Here is a 13481-nt window from a genome sequence, read left to right on the forward strand (position 1 = left end):
ACCGTCAATTCGCATGTTTCCCTTTTATTAGTGTAGTTTTTTTAAAGTCTCTATATTGTCTATTTGTGCTCTAATCTTTATTATTTCCTTCCTTCTACTTATTCTGGGCGCTTCTTTTTGCTCCTAATTCTTTAAGTTATACAGTTAAATAGTTTATTATTAATTTTTCTTGTTTTTCTTGAGGTAGACCTGTAGTGCTATGAACTTCCTTCTCAGCACTGCTTTTGCTGTGTCCCTGAAATTTTGGGTTTTTCTGTGTTCATTTTCATCTGTTTCCAGAAAGTTTTTGATTTCTTTCTTAATCTTATCAATAGCCATTTTATTGTTTGATAACATGATATTTAGCTGCCATGTGTTTGGGGTGTTTTTACTGTAGTTGATTTCTAATTTTATTCCACTGTGATCTGAGAAAATGCTTGATAGGATTTCAGTCTTCTTGAACTTAGAGAGACTTGTTTTGTGTCCTAATATGTGGTTTATCTTTGTGAATGATCCATGTTTACTCGAGAAGAATTTATATTCTGCAGCTTTGGGGTAAAATGTTCCATAAATCTCAACTAAATCCACCTGATACACTGTGTCCTTTAGAGTCACTGTTTTCTTGTTAACATTCTTTTTCCTGGAAGTTCTATGCAGTGAAGTCAGAGGGTTGTTAAAGTCCCTTACCATGACTGTATTGTTGTTGATCTCACTCTTAAAGTCCTCTAGAAGTTTTTTTTTTTTTTTTACATATTTAGGTGCCCCTATATTGGGTGATATGTTTAGCAGGGTTATAACCTCTTGTTGGGTCAATCCCTTTAGTATTAAGAACTTTACTGTCTGTTGTGATGGCCTTTATTGTGAAGTCTATTTTATCAGATATGAGTATTGCTACCCCAGCTTTATTTTACGTTTCCATTTGCATGGAAAATTTCTTTCCATCCCTACACTCTCATCCTGAGTGAGTCTTCTGTTCTAAAGTCAGTCTCTTGTAGACAGCGTAGAGTTGGATCATATTTTTGTATCCATTCAGCTACCATGTGTCTTTTGATTGGAGCATTTAATCCATTTACAGTTAAGCTTATTATTGATAGGTATTTATTTATTGCCATTTGCTTTCTGTCTGCCTAGGTTTCTCTATTTCTTCTTCAAATTACAGCAGTCCCTTTAGCAATTCTTGTAATGCTAGCTTGGTGGTGATGAACTCCTTTAGTATTTGTTTTTTTTTGTCTGGGAAGCACTTTATTTCACCGTCTATTTTGAAAGATAGTCTTGCTGGATATAGTAATCTTGGTTTCAGACCCTTGTTTTCCATCACCTTGAGTACTTGATGCCATTTGCTTCTGGCCTATAGAGTTTCTGATGAGAAATCAGGTGTCAGCCTTATGGGAGCTCCTTTGAAGGTAACAGTATGCTTTTCTCTTGCTATCTTTAAGATTCTCTCTTTGTCTTTAATTTTTGGCATTTTAATTATGATGTGCCTGGACGTGGGCCTGTTTGGGTTCTTTTTGCTTGGGACTTTCTGTGACCCCTGAACTTGTGTGACTTTTTCCTTCACCAGGTTAGCAAAGCTTTCTGCCATTATTTCTTCAAATACATTCTCTATCTCTTTCTGTCTCTTCTGGCACACATAGTATGCAAATATTGTTATGTTTCACATTATCCCAGAGCTCTCTGAAGCTGTCCTCTAGTTTTTTAACTATTTTCTAGTTTTGGTTCTGTGATTGAGTGATTTTTTTCCTACCCTGTCTTCTAATTCACTGATCCGATACTAAGATTCCCCTAATCTGTTGTGTATTCCTTGTAATGTGTTATTAGTGCTATGTCATTCTTTACTTTCATTTTCATAGTTACTATATCTTTTCTCATGGTATTGAGCATCTTTACCATCATTATTCTGAACTCTATATGAGAAAAAATTTATCTCCATTTCATTTATCTTTCTTCTGGATATTCTCTTGTTCTTTCATTTGGGCGTTGTATTTTTGACTCCTCATTTTGGTTGCCAGTTTGGGTTTGTGACTATGTATTAGGTAGATCTGTTACGCCTCTCAATCTCTAGTGCAGGGCAGTGTCAAATGCTGTTTGTGACTTATTAGATCAGGCAAAGACTCAAGGCCTCCAGAGACTGCCTCTGTCTGCAGACTAATTGGATTTAGTCTTGAGTAGCGTTCATGAATCATCCACAGGTGTGGCATGAGTTTTGCCAACAGCATGGGGTAACTGCTTCTGCCTAAAGGTTAACTGCTATTCTCAGTCTCTTAATGGGCTTCAGAAACTCCACATTATGGGGCCAGGTGTTTTCCAATAGGGTGGGTTGACTGTCTTCCCCCGATGCAAAACCACATGCATAGCAAATGTCTGCGTGAGAAAGATGAACTCCGCACAGGAAACTGGGGTGTCTGCCTTCTGAGCTCTAACACCAGAGCCTCCAACCCTGGCTTCTGTCCACACAGTTCCAGTCCCATCTGCCCTAGCACAATGTGAGTGGCTGCACACAGAATTTTGTGCATTGGCCCTTTAAGAGGGTGTCTGCATTTCCAGCCATCTTTACCTGGCATACAGCAACCCAGGTGCTTTTCACAGCCAGATGTTATGTGGGCACCTTTCTCAGTTCTGGTGTTCTCTGCTGGGGGGCCCAGCTTGAGTATTAGACCCCAGAGTTCTCAGTGGACACCCCTCACAGCTGCGATACTTTCCAGAACTTCAGCTGCTGTTTGTCAGAGCCTGGCCAGGCCTTTAATGCCTCTGCCCTTCCCACCAGTCTCCACTTTCCATCCCTAGTTATTAGGGTTCTTTCGAGCCAGTCTTCAGTTAATTATTCAGAAATTTTTTTTTTTTTTTGTATTTTAATTGTAATTCCAGTTTAGTCCTGGGAGTGTTTCTGTGTAGCATCCACATACTCCGCTACCATTTTTAATCTCTCCATTTCTGCCAAGAGAGCCTCAACCAGAGCAGAGGCCTAGGTCTGAAAGCTTCTTTTTCCCTATGGGCTCAAATCTCTCCTCTACCTCTAAAATCACTACCTCAAATATTTTGTCTAAAAACTTCTCCATCTAACTTGCTTGTTCAATCATTTTGTTTATGACTCATATTCCATTAATTTGGGATCTCCAGTCCATCTATTCTTCTAATTACTCCCATTAACTATTAAATCTCTACTTTCTTAACGTCTATATTTCACCTAGATACCACTGTCTATTATTTCAGTAACATTCCTGCCAGTATCCTAAATCTTTGCCTCTTCATCTTTTTGTTGTACCCATCTGGTAAAATCCAGTGCTGTTTAAATCAACCTATCTACTTTTTCTAGACCTGTGACTGAAGAACCCTGTTCTACTATCAAAAGACAGAACAATTATTACATTACTAGAAGCCCGGTGCACGGATTCATGCACAGGTGGGTTCTCTCGGCCTGGCCTGCGGGAATCGGGTTGAAACTGGCTCTCCAACATCCCCTGAGGAGTCTCGGATTGTGAGAGAGTGGTTCTTGGGTGGTGCACCCCGAAATCGGGCTCCCTCCTCTCTGGTTTCCCATGTGTCACCCAAGAACTGCAGCTCCTGAGTTGAGCATCTGCCCCATGGTGGTTAGTGTGTGTCATAGCTACTGGCCATTGGCCAGTCACTTAGGCTTTTATATATATACTAGAGGCCCGGTGCACAAAAATTTGTGCACTGGCAGGGGAGGGGGCGATTATAAAGATTATAAATAAAGTACTCTCAAATTCAATTCTTCCCTCAGCCCCACTTGTGCCCTCTCACAGTCTGGGACCCCTCGGGAGATAACCACCTGCTGGCTTAGGCCCGCTCCTCGGGTGGCACATGGCAGGCCCAATCCCTTGGTGCCTGCCCTGCCTCCCCGGGTTGCACACACGGCAGGGCTGATACGGGGGTTGGGGCGCCGCCCCGGGTCGGGCACACGGCAGGGCTGATTCGGGGGTTGGGGCGCCGCCCCGGGTCGGGTTGCACATGGGACGCCTGGGCGGGCTGTCTGATTGCTGCTGCCCCGCCCGGCCGCCCCGGGTCGGGTCGCACATGGATGCCCGCCGCCACAGGTCGCAGACAGCAGGCCTGGATGGTGGCAGGGCAGGTGGGATGGCGCTGTCCAGCCCCACCACCCCGGGTCGCAAATAGCAGGCCCAGATGGCGGCGGGGTGGCGCTGTCCCGCCCTGCCTGCAGTATGCAAATTAGCCGCCATCTTTGTTGGCAGTTAATTTGCATACCGTGCTGATTAGCCAATGGGAGGCGTAGCAGAGGTATGGTCAATTACCATGTTTGTCTATTATTAGATAGGATAGATAAATTCATGACTTTCAACTTCAAAAAGGGTCCTTAATACTGGCTATAATTTTACCATGTTTATCTGATCAATGGAAACTCTCCCATTTTCTCCAAGGACTATTTCAAACTGCCACTTAAGGCCAACCCCACACAGTCCTCAATAGCCAAACTCAAATCTCCTCATCTTCCTCACACCAGACACACACACCAACCAATAGTTCCATCCCATCTTCTTAATGAATACATCTTGTTTCATCTTCAAATGTATTGCTTTCTCTTTTGTACCTCTCTTGCCATTTGTTTTTACACATGATCAAATCTCCTTGAATAAACCAAAACCATTTCCACTTAATTTTATAACTTTCTTCATCTATCTCTTATTGTTAGTATCTATTAAAAAGTAAATGTTACACAGGAATACAGAAATTTATCACGCATAGCATATGGGTATAGTTAGGTTTCTAAAAATAAAATCATATAATTTGATACTCATAGAAATATTTCATGTCTTATGTTCAGAGAAAAAGGATGTGTTAAATTTAGGAGAACATGTTTTGGTTAATAAGATTCATGGATATATAACTAAGATAAGTAATAGGTTCTACATTCTTGCTGTAGAACTCTTAGAACTAAGAATGGTTTGCACAAGCATTACTCCTTGTTGGAGCCACGGGATCATCACCTCATTCTACTGACATAATGTGCAAAGTCATAAATAAGTCAGGTAAACCCTCAGGGGAAGAGCAACAGTGGTCTTGTGAAGTTCACCTTGGAAGACAGATTACAAAGAACTTGGGGGGTGGGGGAAGAGGGGACAAAATGTGGGATGATATGAAGGAAATACTGTGGTAAAGAAAAGCAATTTAAGAGAATGGTGACTAGAATAAATAAACCTGAATGGTTATGAATTATGTAGTCTTAACTACCCTTCTTGGCTGACAAGAGATCCTGAACTGGCAGGTACTAGAATTCATTCCCTTGAATAAGAACAAGACCCCTTTCAAAACCAAAATAGCTCTTGCTTAATCTTATCAAATCATTTTACATGGCTTATTTCCTTATTCTTGAAACACTCTTTTTCTTTCATTTCCATAGTATAACATGTGAATCTCCTGTCTTTTATTTTACCTCTTGGCTTGCCTCTTTTGTTTCCCCTGCCTCATCTTCCTTCTTGATTCCAACACTCTAGCCACATTAGCCATGACACATACTGCTTTTCCTTGTGCCACAGGGACTTTGCATGTAACTCTTCATTCATTCTGAAATATGCTTCTAAAGAAAGTAATAAGACCAAATCCTACTCTACATTTAAGTAGCAGTTTAATCAACACTTCCTCAGGAAAGTTTTATCTGACTAGAGAAAATTCTTCCTAGGTTAGGTCAAACCCTGCTATTATATGGTCTCACAGTACTATTCCTTCAGAGCAATTATCATAGTCGAAGTTTGATTTAAAAAGCAAAAACAAAAAACAAACCACACAAGACATTAAAATCCATAACCCATCTACCAGCCATAAAGTTCATGAATATAGGGACTGTGGGATTTTATTCACTGTGGTATACTGCCAACTACTGTACTCAGCACATATCAATAAATAATTGTTGAATTGTTATATAAATAAATGACTAAACTCATAGTATTTTGAATAATTTTTTTTATCCTATTAAGAGTCTTAACTAAGACAATCTCTATTTCATTCAAACAAATATTTACCGAATGCTAAGGAATGAGAGCAGAGTGGTGACAAAAACAGGTATGTTCCCTACCTTATAGAGCACACTATCTAAAAAATGGTTAAGGTAATCAAAAAATAAATTTATTATGGTTTTTGTTTATGTGCGATAAAAAATTCAGAAAGATATGAACTACAACAGGGGCTTCTGATATTATTGGAAGGCTTTACGTCAACCTTCTGAGAGCTATATTTACCTTCTTCATGTACAGTAGATTTTTTTTTCTTTTAGATTTTCCCTGTTTCCTCATCTTTGAATAGCCTGGTATTAGCTCCAAAACTATAGAACAGATTTCTCCTCTACTATAGTGAATGCTATTACAGTTTAAACAGGAGGGCTGATGGATATACATTTATAATACCATTTCATGTGCCACTGCCAGTCAATCATTGTTTTGGTTGTGGAAATCCTAGTGTTTAGATGAAGAAAGAGAGGAACTATTAGGGTGGAATCATGGTGATCCTGGAAATTAGCATTCTGAGGAGGGTTAGCTTTTTAGTTGTTTGGTTGATACAAACCTTGCATTTCTGAATTCATGGGCATATGGGCTTGGGTGAAGGGGACTGGGTAAGGGAGAGGTGAGAATCCAAAGACAGTCTTCCCTCCTATTTTTATTACTTACATGTGGCCAAGAAATTCAATGGCTTTTAGTAAAAATATTTCTCAAATTCAGGCAACAATCTATTAACTGTTATTCACAGTACTAAGTGATCATGTCTTTTCCTTTTCTGTATATAATGAAGTATTTCAATGACAAACTGAGCAAGGCTTTAACTACTGCTAACCAGGTATTATTTTAAATTAGAACTTATTACTTTCTTTAGAACATAAAATGAAGACGTAGTCAGTATTCAGAGTGATTACTTTGTTAAGTGGAAAATAAGTTAGAGGATAAGTATATTAAATCCCATTCTAGTTCTATGATATTAAATACTTTTAATGACACTCACTGTTCTGAAATTCCTTGTACTTCTTTTGTCCAGTTAGATTGTTCTTTTTCTCCAAGATGAACCACTTTAGATGGTGGAGCAGTTCTTCCCAGATAAAGCTTCTGTATGCCTGGAGGTTCTTCCAAGTAAAACCTTAAAAATTCATATAAAAATTATATTATCCCCAAATTTGTGCTTTAATATAGAGTTCTAGTAGTATAAATCTTCAAAGTAAAAAGTTTTCTACATGGTATAATAGAAAAAAAGCCATCTTTTTAAAAACTGTACTATAAATATCAGAACAAAATCTTGTAAAAAATTCAATCAAAATTTAAAAACAAATTAATATTCTTTCTCTCTTAAGACACCAAACTAAATATACAACAAAAATATAAGGATTATAAAGTACTCTCAAATTCAATAAAGTATTTTTGCTAAAAGTGTTTAACTTGATTCTATAAGCCACTACATATAGCTCAAGTTTATAGGAAATATGTGGGATGAAGGATCCACCTAAGTGACACTAAGAGAAAATAGCCAGGTAAATCCAGAATCCTACAAAATAACTGGCTTAAACTCTTAAAAAAAATAAATAAATAAAGGCAGGGAAGAAATCTCTCCATGATTTTTATAGGTATAGAATAATTTATTCTAAAATTTATATAAAGAGGCTAAGGAACAAAAAGCTAAAACAATTTTGAAAAATAAAAATAAGGTTGAAGGAATAACTCTACCTCAGTTTAACACTTACTACATAGCTACAGTAACAAGACAAAAAACAGACAGATCACTGGAACAGAATGGAGAACTCAGAATTAGTAGAGCCACACAAATGTGCTCAACTCAACTAATATTTTTTCTTTCAATTACAGTTGACATTCAATATTATTTTATATTACTTTCAGGTGAACAGAACAGCATAGTTGTTAGAAATTTATATAACTTACAAAGTGATTCCCCCTGTTAAGTCTAGTACCCACCTGGCATCAAAGATAGTTCTTACAATATAATTGACTATAGAACCTATACTCTACTTTATAACCCCATGACTATTTTGTAACTATCAATTTGTATTTCTTAATCTCTTCACCCTTTTCAACCAGTTCTCCAACCTCCTCCTTCCTCTGGCAACCATCAGTTTGTTCTCTGAATCTATTTTTTTTTAAATTTTGTTTTTAAGATTCCATGTATGAGTAAAATCACAAGGTGCTAAACTGTTTTTGACAAGGCTGTAAAAACAATCTTATGAGGGAAATATCCCTTTCAACCAATGGTGCTGAAGCAATTGAGTATTCATAGACAAATGTATGAACTTTGATCTAAACCTTATATTTTTACAAAAATTAACTCACAACAGATCATGGGTTTAAATGTAAAAGGAGTAAAAATATAAAAAATTATAAAACTTTTTGAAATATAGAAAAAAAATCTCAGGTACCTAGGGCTAGAAGAGTTCTTAGATCAAAAGCATGATCCATAAAATAAAAAACTGATAAAATACATTTCATCCAGAAGGCAGAGGGACTGAGTTCTGATAATTAAAAAAGAACTCTCACAATTTCATACAAAAAAGCAAATACCCACAAAGGAAAAATTCATACATGCACTGAATTCTCATCAAGAAAATTACATGACAGAACATAATTAAGATATGTTTGTACAGATCTGAAGAAAAACAACTGGGCGTCTATAATTCTAAACCTATGTGGGAGGAAAACAAAAAAGTTCATTTGATCATGTAATAACTTAGAAAACATAAGATCCCCTCATTTTCTCTGGAAAAAAAGTTACTTTAGAAAATTATATGAAAATAAAAGAACAAGAAATCAGACCAAGTTTACATGAAATAAAGATAGAAATGACAAAGAATAACTGGTCTAAATAATCACTGACAAAATGATTGTGAACTTGAATAAAATTTTAAAAAATTGTTTTTAAAATAGAAAATAGGTGTTTTTTAAATATATTTTATCGATTTTTTTACAAAGAGGAAGGAAGAGGGATAGAGAGCTAGAAACACTGATGAGAGAGAAACATCGATCAGCTGCCTCCTGCACACCCCCCACTGGGGATGTGCCCGCAACCAAGGTACATGCCCCTGACTGGAATCGAACCTGGGACCCTTCAGTCCACAGGCTGATGCTCTATCCACTGAGCCAAACCGGTTACAGCTAGAAAATAGTTTTTTTTAAAAATTATTATTTAAAAGAAATCTGGGAGGGGCATGGTAAAGGTAAGGTTATATACAGGGTATCCCAAAAACATGTATACACACTTTAACAGCTGATAGCTCAACTGATGTTTCTTTCTTTTCAGCCAGACTAAACTTTTAATATTTTTGGGGGGACACACTTTAACAGCTAATAACTCACTTAATTTTCACTCTTTTACAGCTTTAACTGATTTGAAATAATGGGTGAAGCCAGACAAAGGTGGATGGAACATAGAGGTAGCAGCCATTAAGCCCATGGTTAAGAAGCTTATCATTTAAAAGAAGGCTACATACAAAACTGTAGGTAGAGAAGAGGCAGTTCATCAAGCAAAAATTCAAACAGAAGAGAAATAGGGCTAGTGGAGAAAGGAGGTAGGTATTAAAAGTATTGAACAAAAATAAAATTATCCACTAGACTTTTCTATGGGGATACATAGAAGATAATGTTTAAAGTATAAAACCCGCAACAGTTGATGAATTGAGGGCACACAAAAACCAAACAAAATGATTCTTGATATTTGCAATTACATTGCTTCGCATGATCAGCAGTGCCTGGAATAGAACATCTAGTTTGAAAACAGGCATTGACAAAAAAATTATTCATTTCTGTAGATACTTTTAAATTTTGAAAATGAACGGTATGTTAATGAACACTGACTTTATAATCATTAGAAGTGTATATATATTTTGGGGGAACACCCTATATATGCTACACATTCTTGTCATCAAGAGAAATATATTTCGGAGACAACCAAGATGGCGGCATAAGTAAACACCTGTACTTGCTGCCTCTCACAACCACATCAAAACTACAACTAAAAGACAAAACAAATAGCATCCAGAACTACAGGAAAGCTGCACGAGTGGAAGTTCTACAAGTAGAAAGAAAGAAAAAACCACATTGAGACTGGTAGGAATTGTGGAGGCGTGCGCGAGATGGGCTGGCAACTGGGAGCGCTGTTGTTTTTTTCAATTGGGAGGGAGATACAAGCTCCCAATTGCTCTCAACTCCAGTTCCAGGTGAGACTTTGGGGACAAGACTCATACAGGGAGAAATTGGACTGTCTGGCATCGGGCTGGAATGCAAGGGCGGCTTTCTCTCAGAGGTGCTCGCAGCGATCATTGTTCCTGCACAGGGGAACGGGATGCAGAGATGCGGAGACCTCTCCGGGACAGGGCTGACTGGCAGCCATTACTGTTTGCTCTGCCCTGGTGAGTCCCTGAAACCCCACCCCACCCAATTTACAACCCCACCCAAGCTGTGTGCAGCAGCTTTTGCATATGAATGGCCTGTCCTTTTGCAACCTAAAACCTAACAAACTGCACTGGGTCAGGGAGCTCCAAAGCTTCCAAAAGAAGGCCCAAGCCCTGTCAGCAGCAGCCTGCATTGCTTCACAGCTGGGCCTCATCTGGGCACTTCCAAACCCAATACAAAGAGGAGAAATCTGCAGATCTCTCTGTAGCTCCTGCTGGGTGGCCTCAGGCAGCGGCTGACTTTGCACCTCCTTGGAGATCCAAGAGCCAGTATACCCAGTGGTCAGTGTGAGACCATACCAGATTATAACTCTTCACATCCATAAGTGACACACTCAAGGGGGCAGACTCAGTGAGTACCAAAGCCCCACTAAAGCAATTCCTGCCCCATAAGGGTGTCTCCAGAACAGCAGTTCTCCCATTGTAGACACAGCTGGTCCTCACAGCCAATTGGCCTGGAGGTCAATTCCTCCCAGTGATACCAAGAGCAATCAAGACTTAACTACAACAGGACTGTGCACACAGCCCACAAAGGGGTGCACCAAGAGTGTCCACCTTAGGTAATTGGGGAGGCTGAGCCACTGGACCCTATAGGACACCTAACACACAAGGCCACTCTATCAACACAGGGAAGCAGCCAAAATGCGGAGACAAAGAAACATGTCACAAATGAAAGAAATAGAGGAAAGCAAACTACTGGAGTTCAAAACTATAGAGTTTGAAACCACAGTTATAAGGTTACTCAAGAATCTTCTAGAAACCTTTGAGAAATTTAGTGAGACACTCAAGGATATGAAAAAGGACCAATCAGAAATTAAGCATACACTGACTAAATAAAGAATAATTTACAGAGATCCAACAGCAGACTAGAGGATCGCAAGAATCAAGGCAAAGATTTGAAATACAAAGAAGCAAAAAACACCCAACCAGAAAAGCAAAAAGAAAAAAGAATCCAAAAAATATAAAGATAGTGTAAGGAGCCTCTGGGACAACTTCAAGCGTACCAACATACGAATTATGGGGGTGCCAGAAGAAGAGAGAGAGCAAGATATTGAAAACCTATTTGAAGAAATAATGACAGAAAACTTCCCCTACCTGGTAAAAGAAATAGACTTACAAGTCCAGGAAGTGCAGAGAACCCCAAACAAGAGGAATCCAAAGAGGACCACACCAAGACACATCATAATTAAAATGGCAAAGAGAGAATCTTAAAAGCATCAAGAGAAAACAAGGCAGTTACCTACAAGGGAGTACCCATACGACTGTCAGCTGATTTCTCAACAGAAACTATGCAGGCTAGAAGGGAGTGGCAAGAAATATTCAAAGTGATGAATAGCAAGAACCTACAACCAAGATTACTCTACCCAGCAAAGCTATCATTTAGAATTGAAGGTCAGATAAAGAGCTTCACAGCTAAGAAAAAGCAAAAGGAGTTCATCACCGCCAAATCAGTATTATATGAAATGCTGAAAGGTATTCTTTAAGAAGAGGAAGAAGAAAAAAAGGTAAAGATAAAAATTATGAACAACAAAGTGACAACAAATACATATCTATCAACAAGTGAACTTAAAAATGAAGTGAATAAAAAATCTGATGAGCACAATAAACTGGTGAATATAATAGAATCAGGGGCATAGAAAGAAGTGGACTGACAATTCTTGGGGGGAACGGGGTGTGGGGGTGCGGGAAGAGGACAAAAATGTTACACCTATGCCCTAGCTAGTTTTGCTCAGTGGATAGAGCGTTGGACTGCGGACTGAAGGGTCCCAGGTTTGGTTCCAGTCAAGGGCACATGCCTGGGTTGCGGGCTCGATTCCCAGCTGGTGGCATGCAGGAGGCAGCCGATCAATGATTCTCTCTCATCATTGATGTTTCTATCTCTCCCTCTCCCTTCCTCTCTGAAATCAATAAAAACACATTTTAAAAAAAATGTTACACCTATGGACGAGGACGGGGGGGGGGGGGGGGCGGTGGGGGTGGGGGGTAAGGGCATGGGGTGGGGTGGGAACCGGGTGGAGGGGAGCTATGGGGGGAAAAAAGAGGAACAACTGTAATAATCTGAACAATAAAGATTTATTTTAAAAAAGAGAAATTATTTCATAAATAATATAATGGTAACTGGTAGAAAAGAATTAAGCTATAGAACTTCCAAGCTATTAAAAGGAAAAGAAGGCAAAAGGGAAAAAATAATAAATGCATATAAAATATCTCAAGGAATGCACAATAAACCGCAATAGTGGTTAAACTTCAAGTGGTGTGATTTCATTTTTACTATAGAGTATAAATATATCAATATTTCTATCAGCTAAAAATGTATCAATAAAAGCCATTAAGTAGTAAAGGAAATATAAATTTAAAAAGAATTATAAAGCAAATCTTACTTGGTTTCTCCATCGGATATACCAACAACTCTAGCTTCTTCAAGATGAGGCCAGTTAACAAAGACAGACTTTCCAAGCACCAATGAAGCTACATTTTCTACACTCTTAAAGTAAAAGCAGAGAAGTTCATTTATATGTCAGGTCCAGGAGAAAATTATAAAGAAGAAATATTAATTTAAAAATGGCTTGTGTTTATAACTGTGCATTTAAAAATCTATAAAATAATAATTAAAACAGATAAAACATTTGCTCATTCAAGTCAATTATACCCTCTAATACCTATTCCCTATAGTTCTTAGTTGTGCTGCTCTTCTCAACTTTATTCCAACTTAAATCTTACATACACTGAAATTCAGTTAATTTTCTCTTCTTTTTCTTTCTAGTACATTCTCCAGGACTTTTGAGACCTCTCTTTTAAAAAAAATTATTTTCAGTTGTTTTTACCTACATGCCTTTGTTCACCATTTAGTAGGAATCTGTAAAAGTTAACCAAGTTTACCTTCCTCTATGCCAACCTCTTCTTATTAGAGACAGTATGACCAATAGAAAGTACTTTTCTGCAGTATATACATCAGGACACTAGGAAGCTTGCTTCCTACTCACTTTCTCAATAGCAGTGGCAGTTACTTAGTAGAGCAGCCCACTGATTCTAATCCTAAATTAAATTATTTGGTGAGAAAATAAGTTTCAGTAAAATAAAAGAGTGCTGA

At 38.3% G+C, this 13481-nt stretch overlaps 1 protein-coding gene across 6 annotated transcripts in view; it reads right to left on the reverse strand.

Moving 5' to 3' along the window:
• Positions 1-13481, reverse strand: part of XRN1 (5'-3' exoribonuclease 1) — a 218737-nt gene that overhangs the window by 100969 nt on the left and 104287 nt on the right. For all 6 annotated transcript variants that reach the window (XR_011470291.1, XM_070405900.1, XM_070405899.1 and 3 more), the window contains 2 exons: positions 12772-12875; positions 6946-7077 (listed from right to left, as the gene is read on the reverse strand). Coding sequence is in view for 5 of the 6 variants with exons in the window: in XM_070405900.1 (XP_070262001.1) it covers positions 6946-7077; positions 12772-12875 (236 nt within the window). In the remaining variant the exon portion in view is untranslated. The remainder of the gene's footprint in view (positions 1-6945; positions 7078-12771; positions 12876-13481) is intronic.

The sequence above is a fragment of the Myotis yumanensis genome, unplaced genomic scaffold (assembly GCF_028538775.1).
Source record: "Myotis yumanensis isolate MYYU_CA2020_CCGP unplaced genomic scaffold, mMyoYum1.0.hap1 SCAF_2, whole genome shotgun sequence".
Lineage (NCBI taxonomy): Eukaryota > Metazoa > Chordata > Mammalia > Chiroptera > Vespertilionidae > Myotis > Myotis yumanensis.